The sequence below is a fragment of the Bubalus kerabau genome, chromosome 10 (genome assembly GCF_029407905.1).
Source record: "Bubalus kerabau isolate K-KA32 ecotype Philippines breed swamp buffalo chromosome 10, PCC_UOA_SB_1v2, whole genome shotgun sequence".
Classification (NCBI taxonomy): Eukaryota; Metazoa; Chordata; class Mammalia; order Artiodactyla; family Bovidae; genus Bubalus; species Bubalus kerabau.
Window position 1 is genome coordinate 81843646 of NC_073633.1, and position 23580 is coordinate 81867225.

At 54.7% G+C, this 23580-nt stretch overlaps 1 protein-coding gene across 3 annotated transcripts in view; it reads right to left on the minus strand.

The window, feature by feature from the left end:
• SPTB (spectrin beta, erythrocytic) overlaps window positions 1-23580 on the minus strand; it is a 138822-nt gene that overhangs the window by 10898 nt on the left and 104344 nt on the right. For 2 of the 3 annotated variants that reach the window (XM_055538352.1, XM_055538350.1), the window contains exons 20-32: window positions 22521-22784; window positions 21932-22138; window positions 21415-21504; window positions 17980-18258; window positions 16290-16420; window positions 15184-15388; window positions 14541-14915; window positions 12732-12976; window positions 11449-11587; window positions 10911-10995; window positions 10112-10308; window positions 9764-9813; window positions 9218-9296 (exon numbers count right to left, since the gene is read on the minus strand). In XM_055538352.1, coding sequence (XP_055394327.1) covers window positions 9218-9296; window positions 9764-9813; window positions 10112-10308; window positions 10911-10995; window positions 11449-11587; window positions 12732-12976; window positions 14541-14915; window positions 15184-15388; window positions 16290-16420; window positions 17980-18258; window positions 21415-21504; window positions 21932-22138; window positions 22521-22784 — 2346 coding nt within the window. Of the gene's footprint in view, window positions 1-8942; window positions 9297-9763; window positions 9814-10111; window positions 10309-10910; window positions 10996-11448; window positions 11588-12731; window positions 12977-14540; window positions 14916-15183; window positions 15389-16289; window positions 16421-17979; window positions 18259-21414; window positions 21505-21931; window positions 22139-22520; window positions 22785-23580 lie in introns of those variants that run through there. The other variant, XM_055538353.1, reaches the window with a different exon arrangement.

The window sequence follows — 23580 nt, forward strand, 5'->3', positions numbered from 1 at the left end:
CCGACTCTATGGACATGAGTTTGAATGAACTCTGGGAGTTGGAGATGGACAGGGAGGCCTGGTGTACTGCAGTCCATGGTGTTGCAAAGAGTCAGACACGACTGAGGAACTGAACTGAACTGAACTGAAGGCAGGATGCTCCCAGCTCCCACCCAAGCCAAGTGAGGGGCCTCTAGTGGAGCCATGGGCTGTATGTCAGGTGCCTGTGAGAAGGGGAAGCAGACTCTTGTCCCCTGGCTGGGTACCTCCTTGTGCAGAGCCTTGCTGATTCACTTCTGTGCCACTGCAGCGGGAGAGAGAAGAGGACAGACTGAGAGAACAAGGGGCAGCCTGCTTTCGAGTGCAGCGCAAGAATGCCAGCTGGGACAGGAATGGGTGGGTCTCCTATGTGCCAAATAAGCACCCAGGAAGGCAGCCTAGCTGGAGACATCTGTCCAGAACTCTGCCTCAAAGGTCTGATTGCTGAGGACCTTACAGCACCAGGTGGGAAAGGTCTTGTAGTCCCCAAGCAGGTGGGGACCAAGGCCATTGAAAGCCCAGGAGGACCAGAACCACCTCAGGCAGTAAGGAGACACTGCCCTCTTTTCTACTCTGTCCCAGCTGAAGATGGAGGCCCAGGAGAGTGCCGGGGAGGAGCCAGGAAAGAGCAGACCCTGTGTTTCCCACTGTGGGTCCTTCAGACCTTGGATCAAATCCAAAATAGAGAAATGGAGAATGAGAGGAGTTGAGTACCATTCTGGACATCAGATCAAAGCTTCAAACTGAAAGAGACTGATTGGACTTTTTAACAGTTAAAAATGATCAATGTCTGCCAGAGCTGGCACCAAGGAATGGGACGCGGAGGTTCAGTGGAGATGTTTGACGGCAGTGGTTGGAAGAAATGTAAAGCTGGTCATGTTTGCATCCCCTAAATTAGGACTAAACGACTTCCCTTGTGGCTCAGACAGTAAAGCGTCTGCCTACAACGTGGGAGACCCGGGTTCGATCCCTGGGTCAGGAAGATTCTCTGGAGAGGGAAATGGCAACCCACTCCAGTACTCTTGCCTGGAAAATCCCATGGACAGAGGAGCCTGGTAGGCTGCAGTCCATGGGGTCGCAAAGAATCGGACACGACTGAGCGACCAAACTTTTTCTAAATTAGGACTAGTCAACAAACTAATCTGGGGTTCCCTAAGATCCCATTTAAAGAAAGGAATAATATGGCTGGAAAAGGTTGAAAATCACTACTCTAGTCTAACACCTTCAATCTATGAGACAGTCTGAGCTCAGAGGTTAAGTGACTTACCCAGGGTCATACAGCTTTCATTTCCAGTTAAGAGCATGCACTGAAGAATTGGGCAGGCCTGACTTTTTATCACGTCCTTAGGGTTCTTATCTTTTCCTTGTCTTAGGGCCTCTGGAGAGTTGTGGCTGGGCCACACCCATCTTTATGCATCTTGCAGGATTTATATGTTTGAGTGTTGGCAATGAGCCAGAATCGACCACAAGGATCTGGAGGCCCTAAGGCCTTGCCTGGACCATCCTCCAGCAGGGAGGAAGGGTGGGAGTGGCAGGTTGAGTCTGGGAGCCTGGGTTCTGTGCACCCAGTCAGGCCAACCCTCTGACTCAGGCATAGAGGTCGGGGAGGTAGTGAAGCCTTTCATCCTCTCTCCCCAGCTGGCCCCTCTGCTCCTCCTGGCAATGGGCCAGGCTCTCCGGACTCCCTGGTGGGTCATGGAAGATGCCGTGGCAGATGTTGAGAGGGAAACCCAGCAGAACCTCTCGGCCTTGTTCACCCCCTCACTCAGCCTCTGCCCTCCTGGGACTGGTTTTACTACAGGCTTCTGTGTCCACATTCTCTTCCTATACTTTCATTTCCATGCTCCTTTCCTTTTGGGAGGTCTCCTCTGAAAACACATTTTTCCAGGACTGCCTCCCGACTTAATTTCACCTTTTGTCTATTTCCTCCTGATGGGTGCCTGATCCACATTCCCTGGCAGGGACAGTCAGAGCCCATGGCCAGTGTGATCAAAAGTTAAGCAGCCAGGTCGTGGGTGGGCTTTGGAAAATAGGGGTTTTCCGATGTATGCAAAGATTTCTTCTGTTCCCTTGACTATTCACATGGAGACAATTTAAAACACATCCTCGTCTCTCTACCCTGAAGGCCAAGGCCTGAGGAGGAGAGAGCCAAGAATTAGGTGGAGGCGAGGGGTCTGGTGGCAGCTGCTCCTTTCAGACCCAGGGCGTCTCTCCCTCCTGGGTTGGGGGAAGGGACACAGCAGAAAGACAGGGGCATGGCTTGGGCAAAAGGGTCCTCCTTTTATAGTCTCCAGGGGTGAATATGTTCTGTGCCAGCTTCTAAGAGAGCAGGGCAGGCACTTCTGCTGTCCCAGGAACCATATTGCACTCTGATACAGATTCTGCAGGCAGAGGGATCAGTGGACAGCAGACACCAGGAGGGGGTCGGCTACTTGTGTGCTGTAGGGACAGGCAGGCTCTATTCAAAGGCCCTGGATAGCTGAGACGATCTGACTCCCTTCTATCCTCCGTGATACGTGGCAGAAGGCAGGCGTGCTGCTCCGGCCCTTCGGTCAGCAGGAGGACGCATAGATTCCACCTGAGGGGTAGCCCAGCCTAGAGCCCTTGCCCAGAGGAGCTGGGGACACTCTGAAAAAAGGAGGATCCAGCTACTTGGGAGAAACTCTGGGTGTCGGGTCAGGAGGGATGGGGAGTTTAGACCGTGAGTGGGAGTAAGAGCAGGAGAGAGAAGGGCCTGAGATGGCACCTGGAATAAGCCTGGAGCTTCTGTTCCCTGGTGTGGGGGCCCAGGGGACTGGTGGATGGGTGCGTGGGGTGCATCTGAGGTGGGTGGGTAGGGCTCATCTGAGCTAGGTGTGTGTGCTGGCTGCTGGAGTAGGGTAGGGGACAGGCAGTATTGGCTGCTGTGGGACCATCAGGGGAGGAAAGGCCACAGACAGGAGAGCCTTTTAGGACCTCACAGAACTGTAATCAGACAAGGAGAGGCCTGAGCTCCTGACGGGCAGGGCGTGGCCACCTCAGAGTCTTTGCAGAGTCTTGTATGCTTGACTTTGTAGGGTCCTGCCTTGCTAGGAAGCTGACTTGGGCAGGGGAAAGCAGGTAGATGTCTCCTCCCCAGAGGACTTTCAAGAAGGTGAAAAGGAGGGGGACAGGATGGGTCCATTTCTTATGCGGAATAAAGGGGCTGAAGGTGTAGTTCCAGACCTAGCCAGCAGGTGGCATAAGGGGCCCGCACACAGACAACCAAGTCTCCATCCAGGGAGAAAAACCACCTGGGGTGTGACCACAGGGTCTCTGAGACGTTCTAGAAGATGCTCAGTGATCCCAGATATATGAACAAGCAAGGAAATGCATGTGAACTTCTCTCTGAAGGAAATGCTGGTAAATGAGAAACGGGGTATGGGGATGCATCCCAAACAAAGACTATTCGACCTTAGCTGTGAGAGGTCTTGCCCACCTACCTCACAGCAAGAACTGCGCCTCGAGTGTGTGTAGGGGGTCTCTGGGGAGGGGCGCTGCAGGAAGGCTGGTTTGGGAGGGTTTTGGCAACGAATGTTAGAATTCTTATGGGGGAGGTTTAGGAGATGAAGGACTGTGGTGAGAGAAGGAGAAAAGAGTGAAGGGAAAATGAAGACAGTCGCCTGCTGGGCATTCTACCTATATTCTCTTTTGCTGTCCTCACCCTTTCTGAGAGGTGGGCATCAGTACGCCTGTTTCATAGACGAGGGGAACTGAGGGCCAGGGAGAATGAGTAACGGGCCCAGAGTCACATGACTACTGAGTGAAAGCTGAGGATGCAGTGGTCTGGTCCCAAACCCTGAGCTCTTCCCACTAAGTCCTGCTGCAAGAGATGGGGAGGCACTACTGCTCGGGAAAAGGGGCTATCCAATGGGGTTCATGGTCTAAAGGGGAGTCTGGCTTACAGAAGATGCGTGGCTGACGGGCTGAGGCAGCGGGACTATGTCACAGCCATGCCGAAAAGGGCCAGAAGAGGGGCTGGGGGCCACACAAGACCTAGGCTTGAATACCTCAGGCAACCAAATAGCCCCGCGAGACAACAGGGAGGGGAAGGTGGCCATTTCTGCAGCCGAGAACTTCTTCCTTCCCTAAATGTCTGTGGTCTGGGCTTTTATTGTCTGGGTGAGAAGGCTCTCAGCAGACAGGCTGGGAAGGCTGTTCAAAAGACACTTGTTTGCAAGAGAAGAGTTGAGAGCAGCCAGAGAGATGGGAACAGAGGGTGAGCAGAGACAAATGCCGGAAGAGAGAACAGAGTTGTTTCTAAACAGAGGGAAATGCGCGGGAAGAGCTGAGGCCGGCCAGGTGGGGAGTCCTCCAGGTTGGGGGCCAAGGGGAGAAGCTCTCATGAGGAGTGGGAAGGGCAGCAGAGTGGCTCAGCCCTGTGCCCTGGGGGCCGACTGTTAGAATTCTTCTGGAGGATGTTTAAGAGATGAATGAGACAGTTGGATGGCATCACCGACTCCATGGACAGGAGTTTGAGTGAACTCTGGGAGTTGGTGATGGACAGGGAGGCCTGGCGTGCTGCAGTCCATGGGGTCGCAAAGAGTCGGACATGACTGAGCGACTGAACTGAACTAAGAGATGAAGGACTGTGGTGAGAATCCAGCCACTGGAAACCAGGGAAGACAAGGGAGGGATACACAGCAGAAGGCCACCAGGTGAAGTGAGGGGGAGGGAGGGGAGTGCGCAGGGTCCCTTTGGACAGGGAAGGTCTCCCCCCTGACCATCCTGGGGGAGAGAATGAGGCTTCCGCAAGGGTTGTCTTCGCCATTTCTATCACCAGTGTGGGCTCTTCAGGTCCCTACCATGAGGAACTGGAAGCTGCTTGATGTCTCTGAGCCAGGCATTCAGACCAAAAGGAAGACACTGACTCCCCCATCTGGATCTGACACCCAGTGGTCAAGTTGGCAACTTCCAACCCCATTTCTGAGATGCCTTCAGTGTTAACTGAGTCCCATGCTGGGTCTATCGAGATCTGGGATGCTCTGAAACATGGACTGGCAGACAAACCTAGGGGTTGGTTGCCTTTGAGCAGCAGGGATGGGAAGATCACGCCCAACCTCAGCATAGAGAGTGGGGCACACCCAGCCTCGGACAGATGTCCAGAAAGAGCCTAGAGCCAGTTTCCCCAGAGTGCCAGGGCATGGTGCCAGGCTGTAGGCAGACACAGCCCTGCCACGCTGACTCAGGCATTCTGGGGAGACAGACACACCCAGGTTCGTGGGAAAACTGATGTTCTTTCCCGACCGGGTCTGCTCATTATGGACAAACACACCATTTGCCTTCGCTGCAAAAACGCCTGAACCAGCAGCTCAGCTTGGCCTCGGAGTGGGAGGGGAGAAACGATCCGGTAGAAAGGATGGAGAGAGCTTGCTCAGGCAAGAAGCAGCACAGCTGCTGCGTCCACACCCACATCCCTTCCCTCCAAGGACGTCAGAGTCTGGCCTCTGGCAGCTGATTAAAGCTCTAGGCTGCCTGCTGCGGAGGCTGGTGCTGGGGGCTGGGGGCGGGGGGTGCGGTGGGTGGGTATTGCTAAGGTGTGGACCACCTTAGCAGCTGGAGCCACCAGGCACTGGCTGAAAGGTGAGCAGCTGCAATCCAGTGCCCACTCAGTCCCGGGACACCATCCCTCATGTTCGAAAGTGCTGGCAACTTGCCTGAAGCCACATCAACCTCCAAGGCTCTGGAAGGGACAGACAAGGCACCTGGGGGTCTGGACCCTCCTATTCATCCCAGATGAGTTGGCAAGTCTTCCCTCAGGGAAGCCAGCTGCAGGCAGACTTGGAAGGTCAAGGGGAAGAGTGACGTCTGTGAGCTGTGCTTGGCTAAGAGAGTTTTCCCTGACAACCTGATGAAGGCCTGACAATGAAACGCATCCAGGCAGTTGCTTTTTGAGAGGCCTGGCCCCAGAGTCCCTGCACCACAGAGGAATCCATCCTTGGGGCTCAGAGTAAGACAGGGCACATTTGCCCCAAAACAGTGAACCCCGAAGGCAGATTCTTTCTTGCTGTGGCAGCCCACTAGAAGCACCAACCCTTTTCAGGGTTCTCGCTCATCATTACAGCAGCTCACTGGGAGAGGTCCTAGAGCAGGCACAGGGCACAGAAGAGGCCCCCGGGGCTGGGCCCCCAAGCCTGGGTTGGCTCGGATCCTCTGCAATACCATTTCTTCTCCATAAATCAACCTCTGCATCTCACCACAAATGTTACACTGAGGATTCCCAGGCAGCCAGAGCCGAGCAGATGAGGGTGCTTAGCGGGACCTCCAAGCCCTCCCCAGAGCCGCACCCAGGGTGAAGGGGAGACACATAACGTGGAGGGTGTGGAGGGGGCAGGCTCAGCCTGCTGCCAGGCCCCCCTCTGCTACCCCAGGACCACCTTCAGGGTAGCCCTTCAGTCCACCTCCTGGCCTTGGCAGGAGCAGAGGTTCAACCCTGCCTTCCTCTCTTCCCCAGGCAACCAAGGAAATCACCCTAGCCCTTTGCCATCTCTTCCCATCTCCAGCCTCACGCCAGCTGGCACCTGACCACTGAACCAGGTTCTTCAGAGCTGAGAACACCACGAAAATGGAGAAACCCTTCTCTCCCAACCCTCCTTTTATTTAGGTACATGGTTCACATTCAGGAACGTTCTGGACTTTCTGTAATCCTGCAGAGAGAGATCTATAAAGGGCAAGGAGACCCAGGAGGATTAGGACGTTTGTCTAAAATCTCTCATGACATTTCTGCAATGAAGGACTGGAACCCAACATCTAGACTTCCAAAATTTCACTCCAGGAATTTTGCCATTTGTGAAAACTTGTTTCTTCTTAATCTCACGCACTCCTGCATACTTACCTGTAGAATGGATTTTTTTTTTTTTTAAATCAGAACATGCTCTAACATGGAAAGCTAGGAGGTGATGGAGGCAATGGATTGTATGATAATGATATGCTTGAGGAAAAAACCGAATGCGTGGAATAGCGCTCCAGCCCCTGCCTGTGCGTATGTGTGTGTGCACACACCCGGGAAAGGAGGAGCAGGTAGGGCTGGCAGGGTGGTCACTGTGGGCTGTGCAGCAGTCCGGACAGGGGTTCAGGTGCCTGGTCTGCTCCCCCAAGCAGGAAGCTGGCATGCACTGGTGATGGGTTTCACGGGGAGCCACAGTACATACATCTATCCCACGGGGCACCGACACCAGACCATACACAGCAGGGATCTGTCCCACGGGGCACCAACACCAGACCACACACAGCAGGGATCTGTCCCACGGGGCACCAACACCAGACCGCAGACACAGGACAGCACGAGCACCAAGCCTAGCCCGAGAGAAGGCTCAGCGGACCTTCCTGCTGCCAGCCTTCCTGGGAGAGGCCTGCAGCTTCTGGAAAGGTTTTCCAACCTGCATGGGACTCTTTCTCCACTCTTCTCATATCAAAGAACAAAGGGGTATCCCACTCTCCCCCTTGGAGTTCCGTGGATCCTCATGAAAACTCAACAAAGGGCTCAGAAAGGAGAAGCGGCAGGAAATCTGTTTGCATGAGGCCTTGGGCCTGGTGTTCATTTGATTTGCCATCTGGTCTCCTCCTGGTACCGTGCACAGGCCACTTGCCCCATCTGGCAGGGTGGCTGGCTCTCTGGGAAGGGTCTCAAGTGTGGGCTCACTCCTCCTTCCAGAGAGACACTCAGGTCCAAGCAGGTTTTATTCCCTCCAAATCCAGCGGCATTCAGGTGTTGGATGGAGGTGGCCCTGATGCACATGTAATTACATTTGCACAGACGTACACGACACAGACAATGGATGGATCGCTCAGGTGGTCACAAAGGAACCTGCAGACCTGGGACACCACCGCACACAGACACACAGGGACGCACAGCTGAAGCGCAGGTGGCAGGAACAGTCACAGCCCCAGTGTCCGCAGTCCATGCCAGCCCCCACCAGAGTTCTCTCTCCTTCCAGTGAGGCTGTCTCTGGGAAAGGAGGGGCCAGGGCGAAGTTCACTGGAGACCCCCACACTGCCACAATGGGATCTTCAGAGGGAACTCCTGGGAGAGACCCTCCAGAGGGAGTTCAGGAGTGCCCTCTGCTGGACATGATGGGCTGGTGCAGCTCAGAAAGGGAGGCCTCTGGTGGGGCTGGAGGCAGCTCAGAGTATGTGTCTGTGTTGTGTGTGTGTGTGTGTGTGTGTGTCTCAGAAGTGCGGGAACGGCCGAAATCTAGATCTGACAGGGATTCTGCGCAGGAAATGCATTTTTCTGGGGTTGATGTCATACCAGAAATTTCCACCAAGAACTCCTAAAGGTTCAGGCAAGCTCAACTGGGTACCTGCACAGGTGGTGGACACGCAGTGGCAAAGCCATGCAAGGCACATGCTGGGTTCTTGCTTTCTTCTCAGTCAGCGGCTCCCAGGACATTTCCCCAAAACCGGGGTCAGAGCCTCCCAGACTTCCTGCATAGACTTCCTGGGTCCTTTTAGCTAAAGGATCTGCCAGGAAAGGCCCTGGAGACATCTGGGCCTTGGGTACCCACCTCCTCTCCATCCTCCCTTCTACAAGTTGGAGACCTCTGAGGCAGAATCCCTGTGGCTCTCTTTTCCTCCCGAAGGGCTCCCTCAAGTCTATTCTTGCCTCAGAATCATCTCTGTCTCCAGCTCACTGACCCACAGGCATCAGGCCAGGAAGATGCAAAGTGGGGAGGGGCCTCTGTTTCAGTGGAAGGAGTCTACTCGAGGGTGAACGTGTCCACTTCACTCCCCTAAATGCCACGGTTGGGGCAGGGAAACCACACGGCCCATTTGTGAGTATGTGTGGATGTGGATGTGTGCATGCGCAGGGGGTACTGAATTAGGGACAATGTTGGGGGGAAGGACAGTGTATAAAAGGGGATCATCCCTGCTGTATAAACTGTTCCCCCTGATGGAGATGGGGATGTGTTTATATAACAAAATTTATTAGACCACATAAAACCAAACTAAGAGAGTCATGTCAGTGGGCTGGCATGTCAGTTTCTTCTTGATTGAGGGGAGGAGGGGAATTATTCTAGAAATTAAGCTAAGTAAAAAAGGAAAAGTGGTGGAAGGATTCTGGGGGTGGGGGTGGGGGTGTACCCATCCTGGCCTTCTGCCCCCGCAGAGCCTAGTCGGGACGATGGGTCTCTGGCAGCAATGAATCCCAGGAACTAGACAAACGGGACAGGGAACTGACCGGGGATGTTCTCTCAGTGGTGGCTTGGTGGGGACCTCGGGGAGCCTCCCCTGCTGTCTCGCCTTCCTCCTCTTGAAGCCTACGGAAAACAATGTCCCACTTCAGAAACGAGGCTGGAGGCCGAAGCCCATTTCCAAGGCCTGGCTTCCAACCTCCTCCCCAAAAAACACAAGCCAAGTCTGCAGCTCCACAATCTGCAAAGTGAAGGCAGATGCTTCAGAAAAGGCTGGTTCCAGGCAGCCCGGCCTCTGGGACACATGTTCAGCTGGTTCCCAGAACAGGGGGCGACGGTGCAGCAGCCATGGCCCGCCTCCCATCCTTCCCCATGAGGACTCCAGGACACCCAGGACTGGGGGGAAATGAAGTCTCTTTTCTGTATTTAAGCTCCAGACACTCTGGATTTCTCTGACTAGTGGCCCAGGTTTGAGAGGTCACATATGGTGTGTCAAAATGTCAGGGGGCCTGTTTCGAGTAGAAGCATCGCCCTTCCCCTCCCCCTCGCCCCCCCCTCAGCAGAGTGCTCCAGCCAGTCCTCCCCACACTCACCCAGGCTCCTCCTCGGTTCTCTCTGGGGTCTGGCGCTCTTTGAGCTCAAGCTAGGGAAGGGAAAGGCCAAGGAGTCAGAGCAGCCACAAGGGCGGCCTGCTCTGACAGCCTTCCCCGAAAGAAGCTCCCTGTACCCAACATATCTGATGTTTGTTCCTTCCAGAATCAGCCCCCCTTGTCTCTTGCCTTCAAAAGTCCATCCTTCCTCCCACTCCTGTTTCCTTCCTGCTCTCCCCACTTGCTCAGCCTTTTACATTGCCCACAGGTCCCCCAAAACCGCCTAAGAACTCTTGACTGGAGGGACCCCCAAGGCTGTCCACTACTCTGGGCCACCCCTGGCCAGCTCACCGTGGTGGGCTTTTCTAGGGCAGCGAAGCGGCCTTCCCAGCTGGCCGCAGATTTCTCAAAAGCCTCATGCCTCTTGATGAGCTTTTCCACACTGTCCACCGTGTGTCCATAGTCCCGGCTGGCCAGGTAGGGCTCCTGGGCGATCAGCCATGCTTCGGCCACGGAGGCGTCCCGGAAGAACTGACACACTTCCAGCACTGCCAAGACAACAAGGCCTGGGGTCTGTGAGCGCCCCCGGACCTAGGGGGCCTAGGGGAGGTCCGCTCACAGACAGAGGTGCAGCCGGCGGGTGGCTGGGCGGACTGGGCTGTCTTCCCAGGCTGTCTCACTCACTCACAGACGTGCACAAGCAGCCATGGGAGAGTCCAGGTCTTTGTGCAGCCTCCACCCGATTGGTGGGCTCTCCCCACCCCTCTGGTCTCCAGCCGCGGAGGACAGAACCCCTTCTGTGCAGCACACACCACAGGTCAAACAGCTGGGATGCACTAGAGCCTTAGCCTGACCCCGGGAGAGGCCACAGCTCTATGGGGATGCCAGTCCAGCAGGAGGCGGGGGTGGGGGCAGAGGGTAGACAGGGAGTGGGTGCTGGCTGTCAGAGGTGGGCTTCCATGACCGTGTCTGCTGGGTCTTCTCCGTGAACCTCCTCCCCCCAGCCCCTGAGGCTCCTGGCCCTGAGTTCTGCTGGTGAGTGGTGTTGTGTGTGTTGGGGGCCTTGTCTCCTCCACCGCCTTGTGTCATCACCCCTCCCCGCACCCATACCCACCCCTCCCCAATTGCCTGGCTCCCAGGCTTCACTCACACATGCGGAGCCGCTCCCAGCGGGCCTCCCACTTCTCCTTCATCTCCTCCCTCCTGGACACCACCTGCTCCTGCTTCTCCCTGATCTGCGGGAAGAAAGGGAAGGCAGCTCAGGCTTTGGTAACCCTTCCTCCCGCTGAGGGAGGCGGTGTGCGGAAGGGCCCTGCAAAGCCGGCCGGCCTTGGTCACACAGCCCTGGCGTCAAGTCTTGGCCCTGCCAGCTGAGCAGCCTTGGCCAGGTTACTTAACCTCTCTGGGGTTAAATGTGTCTCACCCAGGAAGCAGGGATTGCCAAGCCCAAAGCATGCACACGAGAGGGTTTAGGAGGGTTATGAGCCCACTAGCCCTTCGAAGCAGCCAGCTCCTTGAATGGGTTTGGTGAGGCTGTAAATCCCTGGGTCAGCACAGAGCCCCAGTGCTCCTGGGATGAAAGAAAGATGAGCCTCTATGGCCCACAGGCTCCTTCCCAGGAAGCTGTCTGGCCTGGCAGGAGCGGAGGCGAGAACAGGAGAGGACGCGTGTCCGTCCCGCTGGCCCACCTCGTCTGAGGCCTGGTGTTGCCTCTGCAGGAGGGACTCGCCGAGCTCCAGGCAGGTGCTGAAGTTCTTGCTGCGGGTCTCTATCTCCGCCTGGATGCCCTGGTGATACTTCATGAGGAGTTCCACCGAGGAGACGTCCCTGAGGGGCAGGGTTGGGAGTTTGGTGAAAAGGGAGACTTGGGGTGACTCTGGCCACTTGACATCAAGTCCCAATCAGAGGGGGGGCCCCCATCTGCCTGGGAGTCTGACCCCACACCCTCCTCTCTCTCTGGACAGCCAGGAAGTCCTGCCAACTGCCCGGTCCAGCAGGAACACTGATGCCCTAGTGGCCTCCCTCGGCCAGTGGTTAGGACACGGGCAGGGGTGCAGCAACCACACACACACAAAGAAATGTTACATTTGGCAATAAAGAGGAATGAAGTACTGATATATGCTACGTAGATGGACCTTGGAAATACTGTGGACAGTGAAAGAAGCCAGTCCCAGAGGACGACACATTCTATGATCACAGTCATGTGGAAAGTGTACAATAGGTAAATTTAGATACACAAAGCTGATTAGAGGGCGCCAAGGGCTGCGAAGAGATAGGAGTGGGGTGATGACTGCTAAGGGGTACCGGGCTTCTTTTTGAGGTGATGAAAATGTCCTAAACTTATACAGGGGCGATGGTTGTCCAGCTGTGACCATGCAAAACAAACAGCGAACAGCACGCTCTAAGTGGCTGGAGGGCGTGGCATGTGAATCATAAGCTCAGTCAAGATGTTAAATATAAAAATTTGAAAAAAACAAAAAATTTGACCACCAGGACAGGCGCCCTAGAGGCAGAGGGCCGGAGATGGGCACAAAGTGTGTGGTGAGTTCCAATCCTGGCCAACTGCCCACATACCTGCCTCTGTCTCTCATAGGCAATGAGCTCCTTTCCCGAGTTTTAGGGAAAAGGTCCCCAAAAGCCCGTGCTAGGAGAAGAGTGACCACTTCTGGACCTGCCCAGCTTTTGATGTATAAACTATTTATTTTCACTGACAACCGTGGCCACTTGTGCCCCATGATAGAATCTGAATGACAGATGTGTTTCTCAGCACTCTCAGGATTCTCTTTACTCTGCAATGGTCAGTCCTCCCAGTAGCAGCTGAGCCACTAAGATTCTGCCTGGACCCAGCCTCAGGTGCCCCTTGGGGATTCCTGCGTGCCCACAGTCTGGGAGACCTCTCCAGGACGGGCTGGCATCCCGGTCCTCCAGCCTCTGGGACAAAGTGGTCCAGGGGTGGGGATGCTGCTCTCACCTGGGCTTCTCCTGGGTCTCGATCTGCCGGATGATGCTCTCCATCCAGGAGAGGAGGTCTCGGGCCATGCTGAAGAAGCGGAATTTGTCTGCCGTGTCCACCAGCTGGGTGCGGCGCCCGGCACAGGCGTCGAGCAGTGCCTGCCACGCGGCAGACACTTCCTGCTCCTTGTTCTGGATGATGTCTGCCTTCTCCCCAGCATACGCCGTCTGCAGGCGGGAGGCCACGTCCTGGAACTGCTGTACCTGTGATGGGGCAAAACTGACTGTCGTTCCCCAGGCCTAGGATGGGTGAGAGTGTCTGCTTCCTCTGGGTATCCCTCCTGAGGACGGTGCTGGAGGCTCCCCACTTCTTGGGTGCTGGAGAGAAGGCTCCCTGCTTTGGCACCTCTGCTGACCCAAAGCGCCCCTTGGGTTCTGATGAGGATTTGGGAGTGAGAGGGGCTCTGTACCCTTTGATGTGTGATTATGAGAGTAATTATATACCGGGCACTGCTCTAAGCACCTTTTATGACTCTCTCTGTCTTTATAACAATCTCATCAAAGAGGTACTGTGCTTATCCCTGTTTCTGAAACAAGGAAACTGAGCTTCAGGGAGGCTCATGACTGGCCTGAGGTCACGCATGCTTGGAGAGGGCACAGCTGGGACTGGAGGCATCTCTCGACTCCCTGTTCCAGATTGTTCTTCATGATGCCATTCCCTGTTCAAGGCGGGCCCCAGGGCAGTCAAGCCTCACTCCCGAGACCCTGGTGGGGCAGTACCTGCCTCAAGGGCTCTGGCATCCCCAAGGCACCTCCAGCTGGATGACAAATCCCTAGGCTGTCCCCTTCTTGGTGACCCAGGGGCCCCACCTATTAATACTTTGGTGCTTTTTCCTGAAATCCCACTGCATCAGTGCAAGACTGCAAGTGAGCCCAGCTCTCCCTGTTCCTCTGGAAGCCCGGTGAGCACCCCCAAAGTGACCTAGCCCCCCATCAACCTTTTCACCACTCTGGACTCTGCAGAACCTTATGGGCCTATAGTAGTGCCTTAGGGGGCACCCCATGATGGGAGGGGGGAGTCTAGGCTGATGTTGGGCCCCCCTCCAGCTCCCACTTGGAAAGGCTGAACAGCCCCATGGCTAAGGGTTCAAAGTCTACAGCCAGACTGCCAGGATCTGAATCCTGGCTCCACTGCTTAGCTGCATGTTTCCAGGCAACTTAATTACCCTTCTATGCCTTGCTTTCCTTATCTAGAAAAGGCAGAAGACATTACTCCCTTCCTCAGAGTGTGGCTGAGTGTATTGCTTAGAACAGTATCTGGTGCTAGAAAAGCGCTACATGTGGACTCACTAATGATTCTGTAACACTCTGACAACCAGATAAATTGCATTTTAAGGTACTTTGCATTGGGTTTTGGAAAAGGCTCCATTTAAAGTGAAAGTGTTAGCCGCTCAGTCATGTCCGACTCATTGCGACCCCATGGACTGTAGCCCGCCAGGCTCTCTGTCCATGGGATTCTCTAGGCAAGAATACTAGAGTGGGTAACCATTCCCTTCTCTAGGAGATCTTCCTGACCCAGGGATCAAGCCCAGGCCTCCCACATTGCAGGCAGACTCTTCACCATCTGAGCCACCAGGGAAGTAGTTCTAAAGCTCAAGAACATTTGAAAGCCTCTGCTCCCTGCCTTCCTGCCTGGAGCTGTTGCCTCTCTAAGGAGTGCCTGTTCCAGAGATTTCCTCTCTAGAAGCCAGGAGAGGACCTGACACTACAGGGTCCCAGGGATGCTAGTCAGGGGCAAGGTGGAGGGACAGCTGGGGACCAGAGGCACCTGCTCCCCCAGCAGGTGGAGCTCCCGCTCAAAGGCAGTGTGCGTGCGGTGGAAGGACTCCGCGGTGCTGGCGTCCAGCCCCACATCCTCGGGCAGCTCGCGGTGCTTCTCGCCAATGAGGCCCAGGATCTCGGAACCAGTGTAGAAGTAGCGCTGCAGGTCATAGGAGGCGGCCAGCAACTGCATGCGCGTGTCGATGAGCTCTAGCAGGTCCGCCCACATCTCGTTCAGCCCGTCCTTCCACTCGGCGATGGTGGCTGCCTCGGAGTGGCCCGCGTCGATGAGCCGCTCAATGATGGCATTCACGTTGTCCACCCGCTCCTGCCCAATCGCCCCGGTCTCCCGGGCAAAGTCCCGGAACTTGTCCCGGAGCACCTGGACAAGGGTAGATGGAAATGTGGTTATTGGTTATCAGGGCTCGGGGTTCACATAGACTCCCAATGGCACCTGCCACCGCCTGGAGCTGGGCTCTGACACCTTCCCTAGGGTGCCTGAGCTCACATGGGGGAGCCCTCATCACTGCGGCACATTGCACCTGGCAGGTGTGTGTGTGTGTGTGTGTGTGAGCATGGAAGGGGAGAGACAGCTCCCAGGTCTGCTGCATCAGAGGGAGACAAAGCAAGCAGGGGCCGAGGATACTCACAGTCACGTGGTCAAAGTCTTGCCCCATTTCCGAGGAGGAGGCCACTGTATCCTTCTCTGCAATCCACTGCTCCAGGTCATCCACCTCCCTCTTGAGCTGGAACAGGTGGTACATGTTCTCCAGCTTCCGCCTGCGCTCCTCTGCCATATCCTTCAGCCCTGCATACTGCTTGTCCACCTGCCCCTGAAGTCTGATGATTTGTTCTCTGGGATTCAAAAGAAGAAAAGTCCTCAGAGGGGGCGGCCAAGAACCCAGGGCAGCCAGCTTCAAGGAGCCCGCCTCCTCCTTCCCAGCCCTGAGGCCTGGATGCATGGGGGAGCACAGCTTCCAAGATATGGCAGTGACTTTTCATGGGGAAGAGCTGGAAGAAAAGGAACCATCCCTTAGACCATGATGCTTCAGGGGATGAGGAAATGTGTCCTCTGCCAGGAGTTGCCTCCTGTCCCTGCCCCTGACTCTGGGAAGCTCAGAGAGACTGGTCTGGATGGAGAACTCTTCCACTGTTCTTCCAAGGAGGCTGCCAGGGGAGTGGGCAGTCTGAGCCTGGCTCCACCAGCAGCAGGCCTGCTTGGCTCCTTAGGGAGGGATATGCGGTACCAGGGGCTCTTCAGTCCCTGGGGTTCCTTAGGAGATGCTGAAGTGGCTGCTGTGGGTGCCCTGAGGACAGGGCCCGGCCTGGGGGCAGCCTGAGGTGCCTGACCCAGTGGGCTCCACTGACGCTGCACCCACACCACTCAACAGTTTAGACGGCATATCAGGATTTTGCCGAGGCACAGCGAGATCCTGACCTACCTTCTGGACCACACACAAAAAGCAAAGTTAGACTAGGCTAAAAGATGCAGAAGACTAACTCCTCCAAAGACGGGAGCTCTCAATTCACCACTCAGGCAGCTTTGCTACTCTGTTCCCTAATCTCTTTGCCAACCAGGCCTCCTTCCATCAGCCCTGTTTGAAGTCACACTAAACCACGATGCAAGAGGGAACTGGGGCCAACCAGCAGTCCAGAAGGTAGACTTCTCAAACTCGTGGACCTGAAGGGATCCTGCTTGGCAGGGGCAGGGGGCGTGACCAGGACCTGGCCAGGTCACCTACGGAGGCACACGCACCCCTCGGGGTGGCCTGCGGATAGCAGGCCCTGGGCCCGGCCAGCCAGCTGCTTGATGTTCCTCCCATATTCCTCCACTGCCCGCTGCTGCCGCAAGTGGCGCTTCAGCATCACGATGGCACTCTCTTCATCCTGGGAGGAAGTAGACTGTCAGGGCACGAGTTCATTTCATCCAGGTCACAGCCCAGCTCCAGGAGGTGCCCGAGATGCGGGAGGGCCAGGCTTGCGGGACACCCCAGGAGCACTGTACAGTCTCTTCCTGCTACTCCCAGTGCCTGGCAATGCCCGCATCCTACCTTCCTTTCGACGCCCTCAATTCTTACCTGACATCCACCCCCCCAGGCCCTGGTCCAACCTCTCTCCTCATGAAAACTTCCTGTATCACCCCAGCTTTTAGAGATCCCCTAACCTCACCTCTCACACCCTCCCACCACAGTACATCTGCATAGAACCCCTGACACACAAAAAGACGTGAAGAACTCTTGGGTTAGAGCAAATCTAACTAGAAAGCTGAGCGCCCAAGAATTGATGCTTTTGAACTGTGGTGTTGGAGAAGACTCTTAAGAGTCCCTTGGACTGCAAGGAGATCCAACCAGTCCATCCTAAAGGAGATCAGCCCTGGGTGTTCTTTGGAAGGGATGATGCTAAAGTACTCCAGTACTTTGGCCACCTCATGCAAAGAGTTGACTCATTGGAAAAGACTCTGATGCTGGGAGGGATTGGGGGCAGGAGCAGAAGGGGACAACAGAGGATGAGATGGCTGGATGGCATCACTGACTCGATGGATGTGAGTTTGAGTGAACTCCAGGAGATGGTGATGGACAGGGAGGCCTGGCGTGCTGTGTGCTGCGATTCATGGGGTCACAAAGAGTCGGACACAACTGAGCGACTGAACTGAACTGAACTGAACATCTGAGAAACTAGAAGCAACATAGGAGTAGGTAGAGGAATTAGTAAGAAATGCTACACGGTTAAATGTATAATGTGAAAGTGATTTGATATAGATACACACACTAAAATTCACAGCCAACTTCAGAAGGTCCATCTAGTCAAGGCTATGGTTTTTCCAGTAGTCATGTATGGATATGAGAATTGGACTATAAGGAAACCTGAGAGCCGAAAAATTGATGCTTTTGAACTGTGGTGTTGGAGAAGACTCTTGAGAGTCCCTTGGACTGCAAGGAGATCCAACCAGTCCATCCTAAAGGAGATCAGTCCTGGGTGTTCACTGGAGGGACTGATGTTGAAGCTGAAACTCCAATACTTTGGCCACCTGATGCGGAGAGCTGACTCATTGGAAAAGACCCTGATGCTGGGAAAGATTGAGGGCAGGAGGAGAAGGGGATGACAGAGAATGAGATGGTTGGATGGCATCACCGACTCAATGGACATGAGTTTGGGTGGACTCTGGGAGTTGGTGATGGGCAGGGAGACCTGGCATACTGTGGTTCATGGGGTTGCAAAGAGTTGGACATGACTGAGCAACTGAACTGGCAAACAGGGCACCTGGCTGGAGTACATGCATCATACGTTCTCAAGAGGAGGGGTGTCCTGAAGGCAGCTGGACCCCTGCCTGCTGCCCTCACCCCTCACACCTGGCCTTCCAGGTGCCCCTCTGACAGCCTACCTCCCCCCTGGCTCTTCTTCTCAGCTGGTTTTGGTTCCCAACCCTGGACCCTGCCCGAGCCGACCTGGGGGTTCTCATCGGAGAAGACGTAGAACTTCTGTTCGCCGATCCAGGCCTCAGCCTCGCCCGCGTCCAGGTAGTACTGCTGGGCCTCGCTGGCCTCCTGCAGGTGCTGCAGCCGGCTGGCTGCGGCCTCCCGCAGTGTGTCCCATGAGCCTTGCAGCTTCCCCAGGTGCTCCTCCATGTCCTGGCAGTCAATCTCGGCCGCCGCCACCAGCTGCTGCCCTCTGTGCAGCACATCCTCCACCCGGGGCGTGTGGCCCAGGATCTCGTTCTGCAGCGTCTGTGGCCAGAGGGGAAGGGCTCAGGGGCTGGCCTTCCCACCATGCAGGGCAGCCCAGGGCCCCTCCCGGGCACCTCTCGTCCCAAACCACTTAGGGAAGCTTGAGCAGAGCGGGTGGCCGTAAAAACGGACTGTGACCATGTGCCCAGCGCAGTGCTGGGTCCACCCACTCTCCTCTCACCCTCCTGTGAGCTTCTGAGATAAACACTGGAGGCCAACACAGAGCGGTTAAGTCCCTGTGGGCTTTGAGTGACAGGGTGGGATTTGAACACGGCTCTCTTGGATCCCAGAGCCGGAGCTCCTGACAGCTCCCTACTCCTGTTTCAGTAGAGCTCGATTTCAGCACAGCTCGATTTGCTGTGCGTGGTAGAGGAGAGGAAAATGACTTTTGTTTGTTTGTTGTTTTTGGAAAATGACTCCTAAATGGCCTTCTGGGATCTGATTTTAGCAACTTTTACTCTGTATAAAACAATAGTCAGCAGTTGTTCTTTATTCAGGGTAGGATTTTGTTTTGTTTTCTCCTGTTTCTATTTCTTAAATCTTTTCTGAGCTTTGTATTATTTCCTGCTTGAGACTTTGGTTACCAAAATGGTATTTTCTTCCCACTTTGGTGATGGGCAAGAACAGGATACATGGCCAGTGCTGTGACCGTCAGCATTCAAAATACATGGAACTATCAATACCTGTAAGTCACCTAACTTGTTGAAAGGCACCTTTACACCTGATGCTTGGAATCTCGAGTCAGACAATTTCCTGTGGTCTCTGCAATTGTATGCAAACAACCCAGGGTGTCAGCTTCCACTCACCTGTTTACTTTCCCTGAGATCTATGAACTCTTCAGGTATACTAGAAAGCTATTTCTGTCTCTCTCCTTTTAAGCAAATTCCTTCCTAGGCTTCTGCTCAGTGTGCTTACTTAGGACATCTTGTTCCTTGACTCCATCCATTTAATACCTAGTTATTAAATTATTTCCAAGGTAACAGGCCCAGTTCTAGGGACAATATGGGGACAAGATAAACAAAACCCCTGCCCTCATAAAGTGTACACTCTAGTAGAGGAAAGGGTAAACATGTAAATAAATAAATGAACATAGATAACAGGTGCTATGAGGAACAGACACCAATGAGATGAAGATTGTTCTCCGAGGCGTGGCAGTGGCCACTCTAGCTGGCGGTCCAGGAAGGGTTTTCTGTACAGATAACATCTGAGCGAGACGTGACAGATGAGAGAAAGAAACTCCAGAGAGATCTGGAGGATGAGTATTGCTGGCAGGGGGACAGAACCAGTGTCAAGGAAGTCCCTGGAAGGAAACCTGTATGGTCCAAAGGGCCAGGCAAGCTAGAATACTATGAGGGAGGGTGAAAGGGATAAGACAGAAGATTCAGGGGGAGGTGGGAGCCAGGCCAGGCTGGACAGTGGTTCTTAACCCTGGTTGAACATTGAATTACTGGGGGAAACTAGACATAGATAGGGCCACCCCATCCCCAGAGATCCTAATGAATTGATCTGAGATGGGACCCAGGCACTCATATGTCTAAAGGTTTCCCTTGGGTGATTCTAATGTGCAGCTAGAGTTGAGAACCCTTCATGAGGCACCTTGCAGGTTGGGTTCTAGTCACAGTGATGGCCATTAGAGCAGTGGTTCTCAAACGGAAGTTATCAGGCTCTGCTCCCAGAGTTTGCTGCAGAGGATCTAGGGTGGAGCCCGGTCAAGTGTGTTTTAACAGGCCCTCTGGGTGAGTCTGATGCACACGGACTACTGCAATAGAAGGAATGATAAAATGGAATTCCAGCTTTAGCGGGGCTAGCCTAAAATCATCTTTACTGGAGCAGCCACACTTACCCAAGAGATTGTCTTTCCCTTCATGTTAAGGGGAACCCCATCCATATTATTCTTGCCCTTCTCCTGAAATAGCCATATTCAGCCCAGGGAGGTGAAAATCATTTGGCAATAACTCTGAGGCTAAAGTATTGAGTGTTGAAAGGACCAGAGGTGGCTCATTTTATAGTAGAGGAAACTGAGGACTCAAGGATACTGTCTTCTGCCAGCCTTCCCCCTTTAACTGGAGGCTGATGTGTTAGTGGAACCCCTACCTCCACCACTTTCTAGTTTGGGTACCTACGTGCTGCCACTGGAGCCTCAGTGCCGTGATCATGCCAACTGGAAGCAAAGAGTTAGAGGGAGGTTTCAAGAAACCACTTTTAGTATAATTAATTCATGCCCTTGCACAGTTGCTGGGTTCTGTGGGCAGATGTTGGCTGCTGACATTTTTGGAAGAAGTAAGTACTGTCTGCCATGACCTTCCTTTCCCAAGTTGCTGCAGTACCGACTGTCGCTCTGGGACATTCTGCTCTTCTCTAAGTTCCCAGATTCTCCCTGATCGACACTGCAGCTGCCCCCCGCTTCCTGAGCCAGAGAGCAAACCAGGCAGGAGGGACTCCAACTAAGAGCAGGGGTACAGTCCGCCCCTGGCCAGACTGCATGGTCAGACCACAAACCCATACCACTGGCCTTCCCAGAGGACACAGGCTTCCCTGCAGCCCTGACAGAGGACGAGCCTCTGCTTGCTTCCAGGCTTCTGACCAAGGCCACAGAAGTTCCCAATCAGGCCTAAAACAGCAGAACAGCCAATGGATGTTTGCTCCTATGGCTCAGAGTCCAAGTTTAGTGGCTTCCTCTAAAGGAAGCGGGGGTTAGAGCCCCACAAGCATCCTCTTGTGTTTCAGAGAGTAGAAGCCTACTTGCCCTGAGGAGACCTAACTGGCTAAGCTTAGCCCTGAAAGAGGGACAAAGCAGCGACAGGAGAGACACCAGGAGCTATGAGCCTCCTCTCAGGGAGGCAACGGAATACAGAAGCTGCAAAGCACGTGAAACCCCAGGCCAGGGCCTCCAGGTCCTATACTCACCTGTGCCCTGAATGGCCCCAAATTCTAAAGCACCTGGACTCCTCATTCCTGTTCACCAACCCCCATGGTTCCCCTAGAATTCTCTCTGCTATCACCAAAGCTGCAGGAGAATACAGACTGGGAACCCTGAAACTGTCAACAAGAATAGTAGTCTGTAATCTGCTGCTGGGGCTTTGTGTCGTCAGAGCTGGGCCTTCTTCCCTGAGGAGTGGCAGGGGCAGGAGGGACTGACCAGGTAGCAGGACTCACCTGATTCTTCTTCATGAACAGCTGCACGGTTTGCAGGTTAGTGCCATAGTCGGTCGACTGGGCCAGAGGCAGCCTCTCCTCCACCCAGAGCTGCGGAGACCAGAGGGCAGGAGAGAGCTGATGACAACCACAGCCACCCTTCCATCACTCACCATGGGTCAGACACAGCTCTGCCTATTGTGTCCCTCCTGTTCCTCCCAACACCCCATCAGTGTTTTGTAAAAGGGGGGCATTCTGATACTCTGAACCGAGGCTCCAAGTAACTTGCTCCTGGTCACTTCAAGGCGGGTGGCAACATTGCTGGATCTCGAGCCCAAGTCTGTCTGGCCCCTAAGGTCCACGAGAGAGCCACTCTTCAAAGGGCACTGGCTTACTTTTATGTTTAATGTAATCATTACAAGCACCCTATGAAATGAGGTGGTGAGATGACCAGGCGTCTCCTACCAAGAACTGCCCTGGGCAGCAGCCAGCCACTCCGATGACAGCTGGGGAAGGGGGGGCTGCTGTGCCCACTCACCGTCTCATCCTCTAAGTCCCGGCTGATCTGCAGCTTGGCTCTGGATGATTCCAGCTGCTTCTTCCTCCTCCCCAAGGGCTCCAGAAGGTCCAGGAACCGCTTCTCGATGCTCAAGTCTTCATCCCCCGCCTCCTCTCCCAGCGAGGGCATCTGGGCAAACAGCTCCTCCAGCTCCTCCTTGCGCACATTCACTTGGTCCTCCACGCGCTGGGACATGAGAGGATGGTGTCGGCACCGGGCCTGGCACCTGGCAAGCCCCCCTCCTCCTCATCGTCCGTCCACGTCCCACCAATCCTCCAAGGCCTGGCTTGCACTCAGCCTTCCCCAGGGAGTCTTCTTGGATTGCCCCCACCTCACCTTTTGCTTCTCTGAGCACCTATGCCACACTTCTTATGCACACTTTTATCACCCTGGCTGGATCCATCCCTGTCTTACCTGCCGCAGAGGGCAGGAGCTGGGTTATAAACTGGGAGACATGATAAAAGCCAGCCTAGCTAAGGGAACAGGATGGTACTCCCTTTCAGGTTGCAGATTTGCTGCCAAGACTCCCTCCATGCCAACGGCCCCAGTCTGCAACCCGTTCACTTGCCTTCAGCTTAGCCAGCATCCTGTTGACACTGGTCAGGTCCTTGCCCAGGTCGTCTGACTGCAGCTGGTCCTCCATGGCCCGGATCCACTTGTTGAGGTCGGCCTGGGTTTGCGAGCGCAGGTCAGAGCTCCTGGCAGCTGACAGGTGCTGTGCCATCTCTTGTGTGTTGGCCTGAAGCTCGTCCCAGAGCTGGTGCAGGGCTTCCAGCTTCTGCGACACCAGGGCCGCAAACTGGGGCTTCTCTTCCATCAGCTGCTTTCCTTCCTGTGTGGCGAAGGAGAAATGTTCACCCTACAGTGTTGGAGAGGACCCTTGGAGAGTCGCCTTGCTCCAGGTGGTTGCCAAGGGCTAACTGAGGGGAGGTTGGTGAGGCAATGGATCTGTCTAGAACTTGGGTGAGGCTTAGCTGAAAAACTCTGTACCTCCAGAGTTATTTGCACCAGAAACTGAGGCATGTGGAGGTTAAGGAGTCAGGCAGCCTGGCTTGGAGCCTGTACACTTAACTACGATGGACACAAACTTGTGTGGCTCCCAGGCCTGCTTTTTCTGGATAGCCACAGGAGCAAGAGGTTCCTCTTTCTCCTCTCTTTCTCTTCCCAGGCCTGACTCCAGCCATATTTTTGACTTGGGCCCCTGGACAAGCTTGTCACAGACAGGACCTCTGCTATGAATGACAACTCCCTGGTGGTTCTGCTCATCCAAACAATGAGGGTCAGTAGTCCCTGGCCCACTCTGCTCATCTCACAGATCCCCCTGCCTCTGGGCAGGACATCCTGGTGAGGATGATGGATGGCAGACAAGAGATTACTGCCCTCCTGGCACTGGATGCACAGGCTCATGTTCTTAGCGTCCTGGACTGTCCCGAGACTCAAGTGACCCACAGGAGGCACCCATTCTATGTAGGCTTAACAACATCAGATTATCAGGAGTTCCAAGGTTTAACTACTACTTGGAGAAGTTTTTCACATCCAGGTTCTTTACTGCTCAGCAAGCTCCGGGCCAGTGTCTGTGCCCCATGTGCAGCCCCACTCAAGGAAGCATCCCCAAGCAGAGACCCCAT